The sequence below is a fragment of the Dromaius novaehollandiae genome, chromosome 2, assembly GCF_036370855.1.
Source record: "Dromaius novaehollandiae isolate bDroNov1 chromosome 2, bDroNov1.hap1, whole genome shotgun sequence".
Lineage (NCBI taxonomy): Eukaryota > Metazoa > Chordata > Aves > Casuariiformes > Dromaiidae > Dromaius > Dromaius novaehollandiae.
In genome coordinates, this window is record NC_088099.1 from 11,730,174 (window position 1) to 11,754,846 (window position 24,673).

General features: G+C 36.2%; 1 protein-coding gene across 3 annotated transcripts in view; it reads right to left on the reverse strand.

Moving 5' to 3' along the window:
* VIPR2 (vasoactive intestinal peptide receptor 2) overlaps positions 1-24,673 on the reverse strand; it is a 65,603-nt gene that overhangs the window by 12,440 nt on the left and 28,490 nt on the right. For 2 of the 3 annotated variants that reach the window (XM_064505757.1, XM_064505758.1), the window contains 5 exons: positions 13,147-13,244; positions 8,474-8,615; positions 6,101-6,251; positions 5,338-5,398; positions 4,014-4,083 (listed from right to left, as the gene is read on the reverse strand). In XM_064505757.1, coding sequence (XP_064361827.1) covers positions 4,014-4,083; positions 5,338-5,398; positions 6,101-6,251; positions 8,474-8,615; positions 13,147-13,244 — 522 coding nt within the window. The remainder of the gene's footprint in view (positions 1-4,013; positions 4,084-5,337; positions 5,399-6,100; positions 6,252-8,473; positions 8,616-13,146; positions 13,245-24,673) is intronic. The other variant, XM_064505759.1, reaches the window with a different exon arrangement.

Consider the following 24,673-nt stretch of genomic DNA (forward strand, 5'->3'; position numbering starts at 1 on the left):
GTACAGTTTGTGGTGTGAATAAGTAAGTTATGATCATAACAACTGCACTTTCTTCTGTACTCGTTATTTTCTTTAGAGGGACAGGTGATGGGAAGTGTCAGGGACTGACAGATAGTGATTAAATTAAAAATCAGGAAAATTAAAATGATGTTTTTGAAAAAAAGAATAAAGAAGAAAATATTAGAAAATACCAGCCTTCACTGAAGTAAACACATATTTTGCAAGCAGATGATGAAGTTGAAGTTTTACTCTCTGCAAGTCTCCCCAAGAAGTAATTTGTAGAAGTCAGTATTCTTTCTGATGGCTTTGTATCTACAAGCTTATTTATCATAGCAGAGTAAACAGATCAAGTGATATACATTCCCTAGGGTACATACACCGGAGCTAGTATCAGTGGCCATGGAGAAAACTGAGAATAAAAAAATCTTTACTCTGTATTTGCACAGGAATTGGCAGAATAGCTTCACGTTCTTGACAGCCCCCCACCTAGTTTCTACTGTAATAGAATAAGTTGTCATCCTTTTGATTTCTGAGGCATTAACTGATGCAAAACTAAACTCAAGTGACTCATTTTGGACTGTCATTCACATATTACATTTAAGTCTGTTTTAAAACAAGTCTATTTTTCTCTGTAAGCACAATCTCAGATTAATGAAAAACATGCATTCTTCTTGGAGTTTGTAAGTAACATTGCTTGGCACGACTGAGCTTGTAAATCCAGCCAGAGGAAACTGGGTTTTAGGATATGAAGGTGGAAACTGCCTGAACTGAATTACTACCACAGAGCAAATAAACTTCTGTAAGCTTTTAATATAAGATATTATCGACCATTTGTTAAAATCCTTTAACGTATATATCTGATTGAGAATGATGCATTTCAACAAAATATGAAACAAGCAGTGCCCTGTGATTTTATTTTTAGTATTGTAGCTTTTCAGTCCCATAATATCCTTTGAGTATAATTTCTTTAAATAGAACATTTATATCATTGAATGAAAATCTAAGAACAGTAAAATGAGAAAAAAATGTGAATGCAGAGAAACTGCAAGACCAAGGGAAAGTTACAAAAAATGATGGCTCTTTAGCGGAGTAACATTAGGATGTGGTGATGCCTTTTTTTACTAGCTGATTTGTTCTGACAATAAGTTTTCAAGTCCAAACACATTGCCTAAGCATGTATCATTTAAACTGTCTTCATGTTGCTTCTTTGTTGCTATTTAGTCACTCATACTAGCTGCAATGTGAAATAAAAAGATGAACATTTTTCAGTTACTTTGATGTGACAAAAGTACTGTTTCCACTTGAATACCCCCTCCTCCCTAAATGACAGCAGTTTATGTAAGTGTAGGTATGGAGAAGGCAGCTGTGGCGGCATTTGCCAAATGGAGAATAGAGGTGATACTCCAAAGCAAGTGCTTGGAATAGTACACCTCCAATTAAGGAACTCTGAAATATGTACAGCATGAAGCATGGAAGCCTGCCAAATCACTTTTTTCAGGCCAAAGTTGTTCAGAGGAGATGTCGGGGAAGGCCTTTAACACATTGGGTTAACTGAAGCCATTCCCACTTTGAGAAGTGACTTCAGAAATTGCTCTGTCAATGCTATTTACTGTTTGATAATAACATTTTAGATAATATAATCCTCTAACCTGTTAAAATGTTTGGAAGTAACACAGAAATCAATGGAAGAGAGTGCATTTGGCATGAAGACGGAGCGGACTTCCTGTTAAATCTAATGCAGTTAAACCACAGTTCCTCCAAAACCTCCATTTTATTTCCTCCTTCTTTCAACAGTATATTCATGACATCATCCTCACAAAAAAATTCAAGTCTACCTTTTTTTGTTTTGCAGTCTTCCTCCTGCTCTTAAAGATTTTCAGTATCACTCTTACTCCAGGCTTTCTTTCATGCCATTGCATAGGACAGTCCTTAGCAGGTCTCAACTCATGTGTTCCACTTTCCTTCATTTTTCTGAAATCTAGCTTCTTTCAGAGTTTTCCTGTGTTCACCTTCTCATTGAGTACTTACATACAGGTCTTTATCCTTCCTAAGGCTGAAGCCACATATTAGAGCTGATCATCTTTGTCATCTCTCTCTGCAACTTTTCTAGTCCTACTATATTCTTTAGAATAGACTGAAGGCACTGTGCAAATTAGTATGATAGAGGTACGTCATATATTTATACAGAGACAACATGACTCTTTCTCAACTCTTATCCAAATGGCTTGCAATGATCTATATTCACTGTTGAATATCAGGCAGCACGGAGCTCATTATTCCCAGATGGAATCTTCAGATTTATTTTTTCTAGAAGATATATTGTGATTAGCACTGTGCATGTGTATTGAAAATTATTTTCTTGTGAATGTAGTATTTTTTAATCACGAACGCTCAATTTTATGTGACATTTCACTGGCTGGCTACTCTTACTCTACGAACTTTCATAGTTTAACTTTCCAAATGCAAAATATAGTTGATCAAACAGCTGGGGAATCATATAATCAGAGAAGTAAGCAATTTGATATGCAGCATAAGCTGCAGAATCACATCTTTTGTTGCTCTCATCCCTAGAACATGCTGCTTAAGAGAAGAAACATCTCTGGAAGGATCCTCAGCATGTGCAACTGGCAAGCCATAAAAGGTCATTTGCAAAACATTTCCTTACATCTTACAATTCCATTATATTAAACCAAAAATAGAACCAGAAGAAAAAGAGCATGGCTGTTCTTCAGCTGACCTCAGAGAGTGATTCTGGTCTATGTTTTGATATACTGGACTTTTGCTGACTGACCTCTACTATATTTTCTTAACTCCCAACCCACTTCCCAGTCTTTGCTAAGATCCAGCTGAATTCAAGTCTTCCAATGAGCAGACTGTCTCCATGTCTACGACTTCTTTGGAGAGGCACTGCCTTGCAGAACACAAAGTCTACTAGATATTGAAATTAAAGATCCAGACAACAGGCATAAATCTTCCTGTAAACACCAGGTGTTTCTTTTTCTTTTATCATTTATCATATTTTCTTCATTCTGGACCATCCCACATTCTCCAGCTCCTTTAGGTGTGTGTCCCCTCTTCATGCTGTAGCTCTGTTACATACCCATTTCTTCATATAATAAAACACCTTTTCTGTGAGTCCTTACCTTGTGTCAGTTCATACACATGCCATATCCTACTCTGCTCTCTCTTTAAAATTTGTAGAATTCACTCTGACAAAGATGATAAGAAGTTCTTTCCAAATAATTTTCAGCGTGCTTTTTACACAAGCATGTAGTGAAAGGCAAGCCCAAGTATAAGTGCTGGGCTGACCTGGACTCTCTTGAAATCCTGTGTAACCTAATAATGCACAAACTTTTCTGACCCAAGCGTACAAAGACCAGAGCAAATGTATCTAAAATGTATTAATTTGAACTGTGACTGCTTTCACAAATGGACATATAACCACAGTATTTTATGCCCAATGTTAAGTACACAATTATCACAACAAACAGGAATTTTATTATGCTACTCCAGTGACTGATGCTCCACAATTGATGCTCCAGTAAGTGATGAGCTCCACATAGTAAAAGCCCAATGAAGCGTGCTCAAATGCTTGAAAATATTTCATGTTCAACATATATTTCAGTAGGTTATCAATTAAAGAGAGATATATAATTTTTTATGGCTGCAATAATATCAGATTCTCAATTGCAAGGCTATCTATTTACAAGCAAAATCTAATCTTCAGTTCATTGAAAAGTGTAATCAGATTTCTGTTTCCCCCAGGCAGGGGAGATTTTTAAGAAAAAACAATATACAAATAAAAGCAGCTGTTCATTTAATAGGAGGCAGATAAATTTTGAAGTCAACAAATTTTAATGGGCTTGGCATCTGTTTAAAATTTCTCCTACAGCATAATATCTTTTCATTAAAACAGAATTCTTGCCTGTCTGTAACTAGCAGTAAAGAATAATGGCTATACGCACTGCACAGTGCAGAACCCATCTATAATTCATGCTTCAAAGTTTACTTACTATAATAGAAATTAAAATTGGTATTCGTATAACCCACCAGGGACCACCATGCTCATTTGTATCCCAGCAACTGTAAAAAACAAAAGGGAAAATGATGTTAACATTAATTTCATCTAGCAAGCAAAACCTATGAAGAGAAGTATTTTGGATACAAAAGTCAAAGCACACTAAAATAATGCTTAGAATCCACCATTTAATCTTTTCCTGCTTTTACTTTTTACTTCCCTGGTTTTAATATGCATATTCAAATCAGCTGAAACACTAGGCACACTAGACTAGCAGTAGAAATAATGGGGGATGTTGCCCCTTAGGGGCGCCAAGTTTAGTTTCACTTTGTGTCAAGGCACTTTTCCAAAAAGCACTTAACAACAGCCTCTGGGTAGCAGGAAGATCTAAAGCAACTGACAGATACAATTAAAATGACATAATTTCCTTGTGGGGTATTTAGGTTATGGATGGCTGGAAATGGCTTAGGAAAATATCAGACTGAACCTGAAACTTTGTCTGAAAAACTGGAAGTTTAAATTTCACTGTGGGCTAAGCAATTCTAGCCTCAATACTCTTAGAATAAAAGCTCTGAATGATTAACCTTAAACAAAAGCAATACACTTCAGAGTTCTTCTAATTGTATAGTAATGGCGAAGCAGAAAGGACTTCTTTACACGTTAGAGATCTTGCAAAGAAAACCTAGAAATTATGCAGGTTTTTTAATTTAACTACAGAATCAAATAATTGAAAAATATTAGTCAGACCCCCCAAAAAGGAATGTGAAAATTGTTTGTCCCACTAACTTTTCTGTCCCATTCCTTGGTGCCTGCAGGAGTAGCAAGTCTGACCTTCCTACAAAATTTTTATCTGAGCTCCCCTTCTCGTGCCAAGAACAGCCAGGCGCCACTCTCGTCAGCCACAGTTTTACCTGAATCTGCACACCTTAGATATGTTTATCTTATATTGCTTCACTTAAGTGAATGTAATATATCCAAAGATTTCTAGATTTCAATCCTTTGAGTTGCCAGTTTGCAAATTAGGATGCCAGTGGTCTACATGTGGATCTCAGGGGGGGAGCATTAGTCAGAACATATCTCTGCCACCTCCTCTTGAAAGTTCCCAAATAAATAGCATGCATAAACTTCATGCTGAAGAGCTTTTAAACATTTGTCCCTTGAGTGTCACATCTGTGAAATTTCAGCTCTTCTCTATTTATCTCCTTCAGAACAGCAAACTACCTTTCTGTGAACGGCACCATATCCTTGCCTTTTATCCAAGGCAAGGCTTGTACTGGTACAGTTGGGGATTTCAGGCTTTCCCTTTCCCACCTACTTACCCGGTGTCCTCTAAAATGATTCGTGTCACTGTCCACGTGATAATGAATATGGTAGGAATTCCTAAAAAAACAAAGAGGTTTAGAGGAAGATTATAAATAAATAAAACTGAAGGGTAAATCATTTCATATGGAAACATTCACACACACGGGGTTATTCCCAGCAATACCTAAATGTTTTATGACCACTTATTCCTGGAAGCTTTAAACTGCTCCATATATATGCCACTGCACTGTCTGCAGATGAAAGGAATACATGTATTTAAAAACAGATGGAAAGTATTTAATGAGCTTTTCAACAAAGGCATGTGGCATAGCATAGCCTGTGTCCATACACCTGAGCTTTCTTTCTCCTCCCAAATTAGGACAGTCTGAATCATATGAATCATGCTTTGGGGTAGCAGTCCCTGGACCATCCTGTCCCCTGAACCACCCCTAGGCAATGTCAAGGAGTGCAAATTGGCACAGGTGAGAACCGCACCAAAGAGCAGGCGAACAGGTAGAAGATCATGGGCCCTGGCTGCCTACAGGCTTAGCAGTGACCTGGGGGACGAGCACGGAGGTTTTGTGCCTGCTCTCCCCCCTGCTGCAGTGGCCGTACCTACGCTGGAGAAGCTGAACTGAGTAACTAACGAGCCTGAGGAGTCACCCCATGGACCAGAGTCCTCTAATAGGAACCGCATCATTGCCTCGGTTGAAATACTGAACCTAGCTAATACACAGGTAAAGAAAAAAGACTATTATTGGAAGGTACTTAAGTTCTTACCCCATCCAATCAGCAGATAGACTGTGAAATGTCTGTTGGGGGAGAATATTAGCACAAGGAGGATGTGGAGGTAAAGTCCTTCAACTAAGAGCCAGTAAAAGTTTGCCATAACACCATACTGAAAAAATACCAAAATAGCCTTGCAGCCCACCTGAAATGTGAGAACAGGGATGAAACTCGTTGCAAGAAAGATGCTGTATTATTTCGTTAGTAATATTTCCTGTAAGTTTTAATTCTCCACATAATATTTGTAATCCAGGTCCAGTAGAAAAAGTTTTTCCTCAGTTAACCATAAAAGCAAATGATACATTTGAAAGATTATGGTATATATATAAAAAACCCCTTTATTATAGAAATTTTAGATGGCTCCTAACTAAATCACTTAGAAATTTTGAAAACATCATAGCATAAATATTCTAAAAGGTGATGGTTATCAATACATGTACATACTTGCAATAGTTGGTTAATGAATGGCTATTAGATTAAATCACCAGCTGTTAAATGGCTAATAAATACATAAAAATCCAGCTGTATAAATTTTTCAAAACTGTACTCGAGCTTCATAACATATTAAAAATTAATAAAGAAATTGCTCTATGAATTTTTAAAGGCTAGAAAGGAAACAATGAAAAATCTAACTTTGTATCATGAATATCCCAAGTAAACTTAGAAGAAAAAGTTGAGTGGATTTTTAAAAATGATGTTTTCTCTTTACAAAATGCTCTAGTGTTTCTTAATTAATAAGACACACAAACATATAAGATAAACTGAAGTCCCAGTGTAGTCATAGTCCGTATGCTGCTCTGCAGAATTAATTTTCAGAAATCTGTGCTGCTGATGTTCCACAGTGCTGGCTGCTGCTACTTTGGTACTTCCCAGGAGGAGTTTGGGAGGTGAGAATTGAACATAAAAATATTTCTGCTGAGACTGCACTGAGAAATGTGGTGATATGGTGAATGCAATTATATGCAAATATTATACAGTGATTTCTCCTAGTTTCTGCCTGCTTTACTCTCTCCCCACTCTAAAACACCTCGTACCTCCGCTGCTTCTATTAAAAATCCAAGTGTGCCAAATGCCCTACCTAGGTATCTCATTCATTTAGTGATTGATTCCTTTGTCTAAACATAGGTATCCACTACTGTGTCAGATGCCTTAAGGTACCCCTGACTCCAGCTGCCTGGCCAGAAGGGCATAGGTCTCCCTGTCGGCCCCACGTGGATATCTTGGATATCTCAGGACATCCCAAGTAGCACTACATGCCTATATTCAGGCAACTAAATAAGACCCTAAGGCTTAAATTCATTTCACCTAATTTTAGCTGCCTAAAGCAAAGTTTCTTGTCTAAGCTAGCCACATACTAGCTAGCTAGCTTCTTCTACAGCTTGTGAAGAGAGACAGGCATGTCCAGAGCGAGTCTTAAAATAGATGAGACAAGCTGCCCTCTGCAAAGGACTATTTCTCTCCCAGTGAGAAAGACAGAAGCCCAGAGAAGCAGCTTAATTCAGTCATCCTGCTCAGTGACTAACTAATCTTGCCGCAGCACTTTGAAGGGATATCCATTGCAGAGTGGTAACAGGTCAGAAACTTTAACAGGGGAAAATTAAATATTTCAAAATGACAATTGAAACTTGTTTTGATGCTTACAATCAGATCAACACTTAATGCCTAAAATTTTTGTATTCCCTCTTAAGTTGTAATACACATTTACTGCATATACTCCTCTGTATTATATTCTTGACTTACACATCTACACCAAAACATTTTCCCTCCCTGTTGTAGTTAAGCCTGTATCAGGTCTGTTTCCAGATGCTGAATAGTGAAGGTATCTGTCATTAAAGTCAGCCAAAATTCTAGATCTGTGTGATTCAGTTCCAGGACCTAGTTGCATTCTATTTTAAATTGGGTGCTTTTAAGAATCTGCACCTGCAACAGAGCTGTGGAGCGCACACAAGGGCTGAAGGGGCAAACCCTCCACACTCCTATGTACCAGAGGTGGGATCCAGCCAATGCACGACAAAGCAGCTTTACTGAGCTGGTAATCCCAGAAGTAATGCATAAGAAATTAGGCAAAAAATGACAAATTCAAATAGGGTAGTATCAGGGTGCAGCCAAGAATAACTGGAGAAGAAAGGAAATTGCAGAAAACAAATAGTATTTTGAGGGTCCATGGACTAATCTTTCAAAGGTCTAAGAACTTTTGATTACCCCTGGCAGTCCAAAGGCCTGCTTTGCGCCTACAGACCCAGCCATTATATTCTCTACAGAATTCTCTACAGCGACAGCTTGGTATTCCTAAACATTCAAAAGCATCCAGGAGGAAAATGTAGTGAGGCAACAGTATCACACCAGGTAGCAAAAGAGGTTTATTACCCATGAGGTTTGATCCTCTGGACAGTGAGCTGTGTTGGAGCTGGAATAGAGAATATCATCCTTGACTAAAACAGAGATTGCTCTTAGAATGAAAGAGAGGAACAGGTTCAGATGGATGTAGTTCCGAGTACAATGAAGTTTTCTAAGAAGAGATTTAAAAATAGGCATTTTAGATTTCAAGACAGAAAGCCTTTTGAACAGACTTCTATTACTCTGTCTTTCTTAGTGACATGAACCTTGAGTAAGCACCTACCCTCTCCTCCTCTGCATATTGTCAGTGCTGCCTTCCTGTTTTCTTTTATTATTATTTTCTGTCCAAAATATCCAAATAAAGCATCTTTGACTCCTTTTCAGTATCACAGACCAAAAGATCCCAATAGCATTTCTCCCACACTTCATTCCAGTCTTTTTCTTGCAGATAAAATCTTGATTAACCTGGATGTGTTTCAGACATGCTCTCACTTATTATTTTCTTGTTTAATTTTTTATTCCTTTAATTCCTGCATTTTCCTATATAATGGCTTTTCATTCTATGATGTGAATATATGTATGAACAATTAAAAATGCCCGCAAAACATTAGATTACATATCCTTTCTGTCCAGTGAGATATAAAGCTTCTCTTCTTTTGTCCAGCAGCCATGTGAAAGCCTGACACACAAATGAGGAATTTAATACTCCAAGTGAATAAGCGCTAGGGGGAAGTGATTTAGCACTTGAGGGTCTTTCACTTAAAACACATTCTCTTCCAAATCTTCCCATTTAACACAGATATGTTATAGCAAATTCCCAGAAACCAAATTGCTGAGAGGCTTTTTTTGGTCAAAACCAGCACCTTGAACTGCACCTGAAAATAAGTCAGAAGCTAGGGCATCTTAGCCAGTATGATAACCAATGAAAGAACGAAGATGCAATACGCTGTTACGGCTAGTTGCTCCGTTCTGTGCAGTGTCAGCTTCCAAGTAGTCTCCAGCTGTAGATTTGTATGGAAACACATTGAATAACCTATCTGAAACTATAAAAGCAAGGCTAATTACAGTGTGTAGCATTTCCAGCCAAGGAATGCTAGGAAATAAATAAATAATAGATCCATTTTGCTAGCCTGCAGTTTACAAAGGGCATAATATCAGGTTGAAATTAAAGCAGTTGTTAAAACTCCAATTATTTCTGTGGCTATGCATGTGCTTTCCTGAATCAGGTTCTGCGAAAAAACAGAGGTATCGCTATTATGTTACATGGCATAATATGCTTCTATGGAACTCAGAGATACATGCAAGAGAGGCATGGGAGCAAAATATTTTTCTTGAGTAATTAATTTAGAATTTAGTTCCTTGTCACATTTAGTAGTTGAAATAATAAATGCTGGATCTATATAAGGCTGTCATATGAACACTTGGGAGGTACTGGGCAAGAAAGTCTTTTTATTCAGGGTTATATATGATGATAAATGTTGTTCTTTAAGAATGACACAAAAACTATCACTCTTATGTCTTTGATAAGGCTAACCCATGATAGAAAACTATCATGTAAGGAATGTTTACAGACAGTTGATTTACATGACAGCAAGCATCTAATAGAAATGATGGAGATTCACATTTTTCTCCTTGCTAAGATAGACATATTAAAAAACTGACATTTTATTTGGAAGGCTTTGTTATACAGGAGTACTTCCAAAGGAACAGTAAGAGGTATTTGGTAATGAAAATTTTAGTGTTATGTAGAAATATGCTGTTCTACAATTTGTTTTCATTCTGAGTCAGAACAAAACAGTATGTTTTAAAATATCTGAAAAATACTATTTATTTTTAAATTATTTTGATTTCCACTTTTATAAAACTCTATGGTATCTTAAAACTTGGACATTGAAAATCATGAAGAAAGAAATCTGGATTCTAAGAGCAAAGCAACTTCTTTTGACTATATCACAAAATTGTTACTTTTGATGTTTATATATGAACTTTGCAGAAATCAGGATGTGCCTGGCATTTGACAAACTGGCAACCTCCAAAAGCATTTTGACAGAAAGTTTCCAATATGTTTTAATTATAATAAGTACGTAGAGTGTGGGGAGTGACACCACAGCAACTTGAAAAATGCTGTCAGCATGGTCTAGCAAGATATTTTCAGACATTTATGTTCTATGTCTCTGTTATTAAAAAACATTAAAAGATTAGCCAGATATAAAAACCTTTCCTTTTACAATGCTTGTAAATCTGTCCTTTACAGATATTAATAATGGGAATTCATATGATGTTTCTGTAAAGATTAAAATCAAGTACAGTAACTATCATCTCTAGAAGAAATGAAAAGGAGAATCTTGCAATGGCATGGAAACTTTCAGAGACAGCTTTCCTTTCCCCACCCAACAGGTCTGCTTCCAGTGTGCTTACAGCTGATATTTTAAACAACTATAAAGCCCTGAGGCTGTATCTGTTCTGCCAGATGGTATATGACAATATATAATGGACTGCAGAAATCCATACTTAAGTAAGAATTTCCACGTCTTCATCATGAATACAATACCTACAGTGAAATTAAAATTCACTTTATCCCATGTTTTCTTTCATAAAATAGCACTGCAGAAATTCAGGATTAAATACAATACAATTTGAAGCGCCCATATACAACTCCAGAAATGCACAATTTAAAAAAAACTCTTGTTTTACTACTATCCAGCATTCAAATCCTAATTCTGCTGGATGAAGCTGGGATTTTCACTTCCCTACTGCTTTAATATCTTCCAATTTTTAACGCACTACTTAACTACCAAAAGCACCCTTAGTTTCATTTGGAGAAGTTATTCTTTGCTCTTCTTTTTAAACACAACAGAATGAAAGCGTGATGGTTACATTCAAAGGAGGGTGTATTTCAGGGGTGAATGAATGATCTTTACGAACAGTATATTGGCACTGTTTGTAAAGAACCTTGGGACCTTTCAGGGCAAACTGTACTTAGAACAGGAGGTATTACCAGCTGAACAGGGGAAAGTTAAACCTTGAAGACACATCTCTATTTTCCAAACTCTATCCTTAAAAATGAATGAAATGTATGGGATGCCATATAACGTGTCAGAGACACACACCCATACTGTTTTGTATTCACTCCTACTGTTGATAGCTTACAATTGCTTCAGCTGCAGGCTTCACAAGTAAGTGTCTCTCTATTACCTGCTTGGGAAACTGCATACTGGCCAGGGTATTTGAAAACCAATCTGGGTTCCTAATTTAGCTTACTATGTTAGGAGGCCAATTCCCCTGAACTCCCTGTACAGTTAACAGAGAGAAACAAGCTCTTTCAGAAGGAGACTGGGAAGACCTTATAATCCCCCACAAAAAAGTCTGTCTTTCCACTGACTCAATAGCGGGATTGGGGAGATCAGGCTCTTAGACCTGCGTATTTAAATTATGCCTAAAGTTGCAAGACTTGAGTACACCTCTGAAATTTTTGATCTACCTTTTGTACAATTATTAAGAATACATTTATCAAGATGTTTCTTATAAAACTGTAACGATGTTTGTTTTAAGTCTGGACAGATACTAACTGGATGTCAGCAAAATGAAGATGTGCCTTATTCTCACCAAATGACTGACTTCTGGTGAAGGACAACATTCAGGTGTCTATGATATACTTACTGCCTTAGATGTGTCCACTGGGTTTTAGCAGTTTGGAATATGAGTGATTTGCCTGTAAGATCTTTGCTGGGATAAAGAAGATTACCATGAATCATTCCATTCATTTTTTTCAAAGATATCCCAAAAGATAATCATGGGTCATGTATCCGCTCTGAATATTTAATTATTGAGACAATTCAATGGCACTCTCAAAGGTTTACAGAATAAGCCATAGGAATAGCTCATCAGAGGACTGATGCTCTGACAAACATGCAGCTCCTTACTACTCCTCCTCCTTATATTTACATGTACTTCTTTTGTAGCAAACCCATGTGATGCATTTTCTTCATATTCTTAGTACTTGGCGGAGAGTGGGACAGGAAAGTTGTACAAGGATTATGATGGAGAATATATTGACTATTCTATTAGATAGGCAGAAGTGAAACATAAAGGCATGAAGCTGAGAGACTGAGAAGAACTGTAATACTGATAATACCGTTTTGTCCTTTCTTTTAGCAGTAACGGTCTGATTTCAGTCTCAGATATCTAACTACTGGAATCTTAGGCAAAATGAAAAGATAACAGTGCCTTTCCCAGCACTGCTTAAGCAAAACTTTGCACACCCAGCATTTTCCTTCAGCACAATCATCCATACCTTTAAATTAATGGTTACCTTCAATTATATTACCCCTGGAGACCATTCAGAAGCTTCTGCAAATATGGATGTCCTCTTGTTCAATGTTAAGACCAGCTTCCTACTTATGTTCAAGAGTAATTCAAGGTGTTGATTTTGATATGCAAGTCAAAAATGATTTATTTAATCCATACCAAAATTACTATTCTTTTTTATATAGGTTGCAATCTCTGTAAATTTGTGAAGTGCTTTGGAATTTTTTAATATGACTGATGCTACCAAAAATCAAGTTATCATTACATTACTGTCACCTATTTAATTGAGCAAAGTCTAAACACAATGCATTTTCTAAATATCTGAGCAATCAGTTATCGGACAACTGCTAATGCTGTCTTATCATTGTTCTCATTTACTCATGAAAAATACGTACCTGAAAAGACAAAGAATTATACTTCCTGTTGTAAGAGCGATCAGAGAAACACTATGTCCAAGGGTATAAATTGCTTTCACCCTTACATAGAAGTTGACCTGCACAGAAAAATATGTATACAGAAACCACTTACTGATATGTAAAACTGACTGCAAAACGATATCATTTTCCATTAAATCTGAAGACTAGAAGTCACACATCACATTATTTTCATCCCTTGGGCTACATGACATGGGGAGAATGTGTAATATCTTTACTCCAATATATTTTTGCATTACAACATCTCAAGCCAATTGACCTTAGTAGAAAATTCAGCCTCAGAACCTTGAAACTTAGACATACAAGCTGATACAATTTCAGCTGATTATTCCATGTCCTTGAGGTCAAAGCAAGTATGAGATTCATAAACTTCCGTAACTACTATCAAACTAGGAAGAATGAGCCACTGTTTGAAAGAACGGATTATCTCTGAAAGAGATAATCTCTCAGTCCTTCTCCTCCAGTGTACTCAGTAATGCATTTATATATCAGTTTAAGTCTAAAGACATGTTTAAGTCCCTTTAATTTCCTATTCCATATGTTCAAATATTTCATTAAATTTTGACCCAAACAACCCTTCATGTCTTTATTAAAATTATTTGTTAAAGCTTGGAAAGTCATTTTTCCACAAAGAAAAAGCAGATTAAAGAGCATGGTCTGCTGGTTAACTGTAGTTATCTGTAAATTTACCAGCCACATATTATGACACTAAATCATATTTGGAATGAGAACATCAAGAAAAATTATGCTAAATAATGTCAGAATTAAGCTGCTTCTTGACTTATGCTTACAATGAAGTCATTAGACTGAAATTACTTTCCATGGAAGCTAGATAAAATATTAAAGCTGTAGAGTTATTTACTCTTTTATGGAATTAACTGTTTAAGTTTTTAATAACAGTGTAGAATGTGCCATGTTATACAGACAGAATTTCAAAATTTTGATTAGGTGCAATGTCTGTCTCCTACTTTCCAATTTATGCATTTATTTATTCACCCCTTCCACCTCTCTCTATTTGGCACATTTTAACCTGGATTTACCCTTCAATTCCTTGATAGAGTGGTAGAATTATATTCCCCAATTCTGTCAATTTTTGAACAGCTCTGAAAGCAATGCCTAGAGACAAGCACTTTAGCACTTTAGCACCCTATGCTTCTTTAACTGGCTTGTGTCACAGCAAAAGGAACATCAGCCAGTCCCCAGGCAGTTTTCCGGGAACTGAGTGATAAAGCATTTCTCAGCAGCAATTATAACAGCCCATAACAGGCTTCTTCCATGGCACCAGGAATGCTGCAAATACATTGGGCACCTCCCTTCTTTCATTCAGCCTGACCTCCTCTCCAAAATCATGGAAAGAGGGTAATGCTTAACACTTAATGGCTTAACACTTTGGCAGCCTCATGTACCTATCATCAGTACTCTGGAAGAAAAGAATTTTATTTCCTGACCTTGTGCACATCAGGAGTAGCAAATAAAGCAGCTCCTGTGAAACTTGTAACTAATGCACAGCAGTTCCACAGTAGGTTTATTAGTTGTCATCTTGTTGGCATTTGCAGGCCACATTAAAGCCATTTCTACCAAGTGTACAAATATAAATTTGAAGGGCCTCTAAATCAAAAGTTCTTAACACTCATCACGTAAATATCATAAATTTGAGGGAAATAAATGTCATTTGCAAAATAAGTTGCAACAACAATAGATCTGCTTAGTTTAAATACTGATTGGAAGGTTTCTTTTTCACTTTCACAGGAAAATCTGATTAGCAGAGCTGTCCTTTTCATAGTAACGCTGTTATCCAAATCAAAACAAAAATCATTACGATACTGCAGAGCAGACACAGAGGTCTCTATAGGGATGCTAAAGCCACGCACACAACACCTAGTGACAGTGGACAGAGGGACAACTTTACACCACTCTCATCTTTTGTCCTGGGAATTACCAAGTAGCTTAACGAATCCTGACGTGATAAAGGAACCCCTGCACTCTTGTAATTTGTATTTGTTAATAGCCCTCAAAAGTAAGTAGGCAAACCAGGAGTTCTGATGCAAATTGTGTCCTGATCCACAGTCCTGAGCAGAAATGACTTCCTCCCTCCCAAGAATAGTCAAAGATTGGTACCCATTCAAGTTTCTCACTATGCTAGAAAAACCTAAAGCAGCTGTAAGGTCTCTCTCTGCCACAGAGCGGTCAAAATGTGATACGAGCTGGTTATAAGATCTGCTCCAAAGAAAGAGTCAGGTTTGCCTGATTAAGCAGAAATAACTCCAAGACAGCACACATGTGAGTTTGGCATATGCGAACTCATGCATTTAGTATTAACAGATAACTAACCTGATCAAACTGTATGCTTTTCTGTAACTCACATGGTCTCTATACTCCAGACTTAAGACTACCTCCTGCCACCTGCCCATTAGATATCCTCATTTCACTCCTCCTCCTTACTTCTTTCAAAATTCTCTTGTGCTCACTTTCTCTCTGTTGCCATTTGTCATGAACTCCTTTTTCTGTAGATCTTGTAAGGACCTCTATACACCACACTCTGGTACACAGTAAGTATTGGGAAGCTGGCAGTTCTAGAAACATCATTATTCTGATGCAGGGATGCATAAAATATTTGAATTAATAAAATAAGCTTGCTTACAATAAAGTTGTAATTAGAATTACAATGAAATTTGTAAAATAGCAATTTTGTTTATGCAGTTCTGTTGCTAGTGACTACCTATCCCGTATTTTCAAGAGATCAGAGTCCAGCAACTATAAGAAGTAATCTGAACTTGCACATTTCCTTTCAACAAGAGAAAGTAGCTATTCTTAAACATGTTTGACATTTTTGAGAACTCATTACTCAAGTACTTGGCTTCTACCTGATACTGAATATAGCATTAATTTTCGAAAAATGAGTCATAACATCCTTTATTATTAATTCAGCCAACTGGTTTCTGTATCCACTGCACGGAGTGGATTTCAAAAACTCCATTTTGTATATGAAAAAATATCTTATCATTCTGAGAGACTAATCTGGGTTGTATAGCATACATAAATGCATACCTATTGCACATCTTACTATCTCATTTAATGATGTAAGTAAATTCAGGTAAGTTATATCAATACCGTGTCCTTAGCATTTAATGTCTTAAATGTTTTAAATCACAGTCAATCAAAAGCATGCATTTTACTGATCAGTAGAGAATACTTCTATTCACTGATATTCATTTTCTCCACTCAAATCATAAAGGAAACCCAAATATACAGAAACAACATTCTAGCTATAAAGCATCTAAGCAATAACAAACCCAGTATCAAAACGGCTTTTTTGCTGGCCAAACGAAATAAAGTGCAGCTGCAAACTCATTGCACTGAAACAAAGATGCTGGGTCAAGTACCAGTGAATTTGAAGTCCATACATGGGACGAGAAGAGCTTTTTTGGCAATCATGGGTGACAATTTGTCACCAACTGAGAGAGGACAGAGATCTATTCTCATCCCACAAGATTTCATCTGCAACATTTGACAATATCATCTGGTTTACCCAATCTTTTTGCCTTTCAAAGCAACATCCCTATTAGCTCCCTTCCTTCTGCAGCCAGAGATACTGATTACAGAATCAAGATCTGAGAAAATGCAGTCAGAAGAAACATTCAGTTCACCCTTAAGGAGAAATCTCCATTTGGTAAGCAAAACCCCATTGGCCTAATTAACAAACTGTACCGACTTGCCTACATGTAGTCATCTAGTACTACTTGGGATGCCTTAGACATCTGTATGGCAGATGCGGCAAAGGTCCTCTTTACTGGAATGGCAGCGGCACATCAAATGGCACTGGATATCTATGTTTGGGCAACCACACCAAGCTCTGTTTCCACATACTAGTGATTAGACACCTCTCAAGTAAACATTAACTTTAAGAATTTTGATTTGCAAGTTCAATTTCATCCTTCCTGGTTTTAAAACATAGGCTGGTAAGCATGTGAATGCAAACGATTGGAAAGTCTGACTGTTGACTATGCTGGCATGGACAGGACTGAAAGACCCAGGAAATTTGTTCTAGCATCTACTTTGATGTTCTGAACATGGCTGAGTCCATTCCCACCAGATAAGAAAACCTGTCGTGTATGGTGAAATAGTTCACATTTGGCTTCTATTCTGAATGGACAAGAACAAATCTCTTGCCTTCTGATCACTTTTTCTGATGTAACTATTCATTAATTCAACAAATTCATTATTTCTGAAACAGTACTGCTTGTGTTATCATATCATTCTTGCCTATGAATTGTATTTTCTAGGATGTTAACAGTCCCTTTATTAACATAGCAATCCTTTTATTGACATAGCAGATCTGGAGAGAGACTGTATAATCTCCTTAATTTTTTGTCTTGACTTGGAGGTATTTGTTTAGGAAATACGTAAATTGGCTGGTGCCAAGTATATTAAATTTATATCCATATTTAGTCTGCATTGTATTTGTTCACTTTTTCCATATTTGCCCACCTACTTTTCAGAATGAATTGCACTAATCCTACATTATTTTCCTCCCCTTATTCCTGCCCCAGAGATGGCACCTATTATACTTTCATAAATTTAGAACACAGAAGCAACTGATTTACAAACTCTAATGAGCCATGGTCACTATAGCCAGGAGATGGCATGCACTGTGAAGTTTATGGAACAATTCTGGACCAGAAGTATTATTAGGAAATTGCAGTCAGACCAGCGTTTCCAAGGGAGAGCCTTGATCCTGCTTATACATTCTGCTTTATTTCGCGTCAAGAACAATTTGAACTCAATCTGTCTTTTACTTTCCCGCTTCTTGGAATCCTACGAGATTCCACTGCACTGAGTAAAAACACTATGAAATTTATCTGCTTTATGTAATTCAACCAAGCATTTTTTCCATTTTGGGGGGAACAGTTTTTGGATATGTCTATAAAGTTCACCTTAGGGTAAGCAATTTTATTTTCTGGTAAATGTTTTCCATGCCAAGGAATGTAAAGTTCCTGTTTACTTCCTCCAAATACATTAGAATAAAGTGCAGGACAGCACAGTAAAGTAGAAGATGCTTTAACAGCCACTGAATTTTGCAGGGGTGGGTTCATCTGAGCCAGCTATCTAGATTGTCTTTATAACCAAAGAAGAGAAGCAGACAGAGGGTGATTCATGTCATCCTAAGTGATTCATATCATCCTAAGACAGGCATCTAAAATAACTTAGAAGGATAATGTAGCAAAAACACCTACTTTTTCTCCATTAAATACAAAGTGAACCTAGACTGACTAGTGCAGATGCAGATGATGTGTACCTAAAGTTAGACAATATGAATCTGCCCCAGGAGTCTCTCCACAGATTTGGTCAGTTTTCCATCATGCAATATAAGCATTATACAACATTATTTTTTTTTAATTTGTATTAAGATTTCTTCCTTTATTCTATTTTCCACCTTTTTCTGAAGGCCACCATTCAAAGGCTGGCATTTATTTTGTTTGAAATTTTTCTAACTGAGGACCAACTTTCATGGGATTTCAGATACCATAAGTCTGCTTTCTCAGTAATACTACCACAAAACAAACAAACAAACAAACATATTCTTTTAAAACCTTTCAAATAACTACTGATGACCAGGCAAAGCAAATGAGGTAAGGCTCATTTTGCTTAATACATATAATGGTGGGATATAATCCTTCTAAAAGATAGGCAACTCCTCAGAACTAGTCATTTCATCTCCCAAGAGAGAGGGAGTTAATGGAGGAGAACAGACTCATTTACGCTATGATTCATCTGGTTCACTGTGGTGATTCAAAGACATTAGGATAAGATGAATTGCATCCAGGCTCCAAAGACTAGATCTCCTTTGACTGTATAGAGGACACAAGCCATCTGGCTTAAATGCAGATGTGTATAGTGTACAGTGTAGCCAGATGAAGCTCACCAGGGTTTTAATCCCTAGTCATATGAAAGTAAGTTTTTTGCGCTTTCTGATCAAATAATCTGTTTTGTGATGTGTCCTTCTGTTAGCAGCCACCATATTATTACTGGTTACTACACAGAGTCCTAGTGATGCCAGCATGTAATGTAATGAGCAAGTATCTCAAAGTTACTGAACACTAATCAAAAAAGAAAACAGTAGTGTTTGGTACAAATAAATTACTGGGAAGTGAGGGAGTAAATTTCTCATATTTTTGAAGGGAAATTTACTGAAATATCAGGTGTCAGAAGCTTGATTGAGAAACTGATTGAATTATGCTTAAAATACTGTTTTCACACATAAATATAGAAAAATTACAGGTTTGAATCTTCTGTTACACCATTCTTACAATATAAAGGGGCCTTAATATATATATACAGCTGTGTGTGTACATAGATTATATATACAGCCCTTTATAGGCTAGTTAGATATGAAGGTAATTCAAATAAACTTGATTTAAATCAAATTAAAGAGAATTTTCACCAATTCAGCCTAGTTCAAAACCACAGAGTTAAACTAAGGAAAGTTTTCATGTAAGCCTCATTCTTTCAAATTCATTTCTTCTGCTGCAATTCACATGTGTTCAAAGTGAGACACTGGTGAAAGGAGTCGCCATCCACACCAAGTCTAAAATTCCATCATGACCGCAGCTCCAATTCTAGCTGCTGGAAACTGCAGATATTATTTTTGTTGAAAATATCCTGCGCTTTTCTCTTAAAGGCTATCTTGCAGACGTTAGTGCTGCAGAATGATTTGATAGTATATTAAAGAAAACCTAGATGTCCATTTCAAATTTGTGGTTTCTTAATTGTATCCTTACATTGCATCAGTTATAGAAGAAGTTTTGACAAGAACTGTAAGAGTAAAAAGCCCTTCTCTAACACAATTTTTATCCTATAATTTATGTCCTAAGCTATGTCTTCTTTTACTACAACACCACATAACTTGCCTTTTTGACTTGTGTCCTCTGTTTCCTGAGATGGAAATCAACACTCAAATAAGTAGATGAAGAGAGAACAGTATCATTGAATGACATTTTTTGCCTAATGGCCTTCATCCCTTAGAAATTATATGCTAACTGCTGATTGTATCAATAAGGCATATTGCATGGAGTCTGCACTGAGCTATCCATAATAATACCTACACAATTTCCTGGAGAGTTTTTATCTAATTCATAACCCCTCAGTACTCATGGTAAAGTGCACAAATTGTTTCTTTCAGGTCTGTTCTTGACTGGCCAGCCTAGACTATGATCTGCCATCATTTTGCCTGGGTACCCAACTTTGGAGGCTTTCAGTTTACAAAGGTAGCAAATTAAAGGACAAAAGTAATGATGTACAAAGAAAAAAATGAAGGATATGCCTTTAAAAAATTGTTCTCAATCATTCAAAGTGAAAGAAAAAGAGCTTAATGAATTTACAGGCAGTGTCAGCAGAGTATTCAACACAAATTTAGTTAACAGCATTTTTCAGATTATTTTCATGTCTAACCATGGAATTTCCAAAGTTAACTGCATCTGCCAAAGGGAACAGTGAACGGTCCTGAAATCCTCTGAAGCAAAAAGAGGATTCCCACTAGAGACACCCTTTACTTCAATTCTCTCCTGGCCTGGCTATTAACAGCTTTTAACTGAGATGATCCAGGTCCTCATAAAGCTTCTAGTGGTCAGTTCCAAAGCACTGGCAGGAAATACGGGAATCATCATATTTACATTCTCTCAAGAGTCATGCCCACCATATATAACCCACATGTCACCTCCTGAAGTAGATGGAACTATACCAGTTATATTTACTGTGTTTGAAAGCTCAAGGGTCTTTCTTCTTGTCAATTTTTGAAGGCATCATGAAACCCCATTACTCAAATTGAGAACTGGATGATTGTATAATAACACCAGCAGTAGTTGTAGGGGTTCTTTCTATAATGTGCATTCAGCTACATAAACTTACACAAATTGTTGCAGTTTATAAACAAACTTGCATGGCAGGTGTTGATTTACAGAACTGAAAATATTACTTTAAATATTCTTCAGCCATTAGAGTAGGGAATGATGTGTAGTGTGGTATAAAGAAAGCAGCTGTGGTTCAGATAGCATCTGATTGAATGGAACAAGTCCAATTAAAAAGGAAAGAAGAGATAAAGTATCTTTTATCGTTCTGTACGATCATGAAAAATCTGTTTAGATTTGATTTCAGAAAATCTCCTTTGGTTAAATCTTTTGAAACTCGACCCGCCTGAGTTGTAGCTGATTTCAGAATTTTTAAATGAAGAAAAAAAAAAAATCATATCCTGCATGAACTTTCTAATAAAGCATTAGTTGTCCAGTAACACTGATGTGTCCCTAATTTAGCCTCCAGCTATGTACTCTGAGCTTGACAGTAACTGTCAGGGAAGCTGGATGTGAAACAACTCCCGTCATTTCTAGCCACTAGAAGAATAAAAGAGATTGTCTTCCTCCAGCAAAACACATTACTTAAAATAATGTTTCAGGCATTCTGCACACATGCATGACCCCTACAACAAATAATTTGACTAAAATCAAAACAGGAATCCTATGTGCTCTTACTCTAGCACAATAGATTGCATTGTCAATAGGACTGAATGTATCTGCTGGCCAGTCATCTGACAAAGGGACATTCATGAATTAGCTACACAGAGGAATAAGTTGAGTTTGAAGGCATATGTAGCTAATCAGCCAAGAGTACTTTAACATTACCTTAACACTGACCTTGATCATTTTGTTCAAACTAAGTACAAGTAAGTAAAAAATAATTACACAATGGAAATTACTTTATCATATTACATCCTGGCACACAAAATGCACATATTTTTAATTATTCTGCACTTGGAAATGTGGCTAATGAGCACACTTCAGATCATTTTACTAGTCTTATGTTATAATGCTCAGAGACTTTTTATGATTTTCTACTGAGAGAACCTTAACCTTGTTTCTCAACCTATTGAAAAGCTAGTTAAAGACTAATACATTTTGAAGCCATTACTTTAAAAATTATAGCTATTTAAATTCAGGTGTTGTGATTTTCAAAAGCGAACAAAAAATTTAGATCATTAGCATGAGGTGTTTTACCAAACTCCATGTTCAGTGTAGATGCAAACATACTGTTACTTAGATTTCCTATATGAAGGTAAATAGAAGTGTCTTAATTTTGCCTGCAAGATCTATATAACTCCTAACGACTCAACGTCCCAAACTGGCAAAATATATTCTCTGCAATTCTAAAAAGATGTATTTATAAAATATTCCAAAGAAAATAAAAGTCAAAAGATTAAAATCTGCACTGTGTTGTGCCCATGGAAATCCAAGGGAAAGAAATTACTTCTGATTAATATTGACTTAATCACAGCTATTAAATGTTTATCAGTACTCTGTATTTCACACAGTACCATTTAGAAATAGACTCTTCATATTGTATTAATGCAAAATAAACAGGCAAAGCCATACCAAATTTGACAGCACATGAAAATCAATGGCTTTTAGGCAAGCGAGGTATGTATGTTGGCCTTATTTTCTATTTGCTATTCTGTATGAACCATAATTGCCAGTTCCCAATTTAAATTTAGTCTTAAATCTTCAAACTTAGTTAAAAAATAATAAGGTTGCCAGGAGTAAAATGAGTGCAATTGATCAAAACAGAATTTAATACTACATGATACATTTATTAAAAAATATATGTTAACACAGAGTAAACACTGAAATCCTTTGAGATTTTCTAACCGTATTGAAAGCACAAACTGATTCAAGTCATGCATATGAAATACATCTAAACTTTCTGAAAGTCTAACAAAAACTGGAGTAAGAATAGCTAGCCTCTGTAAAATATTCACTTCATTATTTGAGCAATACTGACTCCAAAACTGAAATTCAACAATTTACCTCTAATTTTTGAGGAAAATATTCAAACTATAATCCCCAAATAAAACTCAGCAGCTGATTAGGCACTGCAAAAATCAGTCCCTTATGATTTTCAGAGCAATTTCATGGAAAGGTTTACAGAATCTTTAACCGAAATCTAGACGCTAAAGACCTAATGCTACAGTGTTTCTTTTTTTATGGCTACCTAATGTTAATGGGCTTTAAAGGGATATGAAAAGACTGCATATAAAAATAAAGAGGATTAGTCCATGTTTGTGTCATTAGTGTTATCTTGAACATCCTCTTTTGTAAGATCTATTCTAATGCCCACTTGTGATCTGTTTTCTTAGAAAAGACACCTTTTCCTGCTAATGTTTCCTTTAAAGTTAATTCAGTGTTATGTTTACTAAGTTCAGGAGACAGAAGTTTTCTGTTTATTTACAGAATAGACATAGCATAGAAGCTTTTTAGGCAAAGTTGACCGTGTTACCCAGCTGATCTTTCAACCTCAACCTTGGTTTGGAAGGACCTCTAGGGGTGAGAGGGTAATTCAGTGCTGAAAAGAATAGGAAAGATAAAAAGCTTTGAATAAGATATAGGACTAGATTCTTTGTCCAAAGAAGTTCTGCTATTTACCAGCTATGACCCTTAACTTTAAAAAAAAAAAAACAACTTTATTCTTAATGAAAAATACAATTGATCACTACTAAGGTATTTTTGATCATTATCATGGCAGATAACTGCTGGTCATGTTTATTCTGAGGGCTAGTGTATTTCTGTAATACTATATATAAGGGAATCTAGTCTTCACATATGATTATTTGCAAGTATGTTAAAAATCTGTGGTCTTACATTTTTATAACATATGTGTCACAGTGCATTCCATAATATCCCAATATTCACACTGTAAGAACTTATCAGAATGTCTTAATTTGTGTAAACAATGTAAAATCAGAATTGGGTCTAGGAAATTAAAATTAGTTCCATGCTTCAGACATCCTGAAACAAGCAAATGCAAACTGAAGTATAATAAAGAATCTTAGTTCCTTCTTTTTGCAAAATTAAGTGAAACGCCACAACAGCCATTTCTAAAATACTGTAGTACTGACTTGTAAGTGGATAAATATTAACCGAGATAAAGAGATGGATTATATGATATGGACAATTTAATTATTTCCTATTTTTGGCTTCTGGCGCTTCTACACATTTTTAAAATGGCACAATATAAAATAGAATTTACCAAAAATATACCTAATAAAATTGACATTCCTCATGGTATTTAATAACCTTTGACATACATAACAAATTCACTATATCCCTTTTCTTACAAGGTTCTCCTTCAACTCACTTTAAGTCTAACCATCATCCTAAGAAGATAAGTGTAAAGTGCCTTGACATAAAGGAGCCACCAGACACAAGAGACCAGTAATGTCTTAAAGATAGTATCTTTTAATAATGGTAGCATCATTAATTTTGATTACAGTAATAAGAAGTTCTTCTTATTCAAAGTTGCTTAACTGTAGTGGGAGAGATGATAACCTTATAAATGCAGAAACCCCCATGCTTTGCTACCTAAGTGTGCACCAGTATACGCATGTCTTTGCATGTGAACGTTCTCAGTGTGTACAGATAAAGTGCAGTGTCTGTGGACAGTCTGC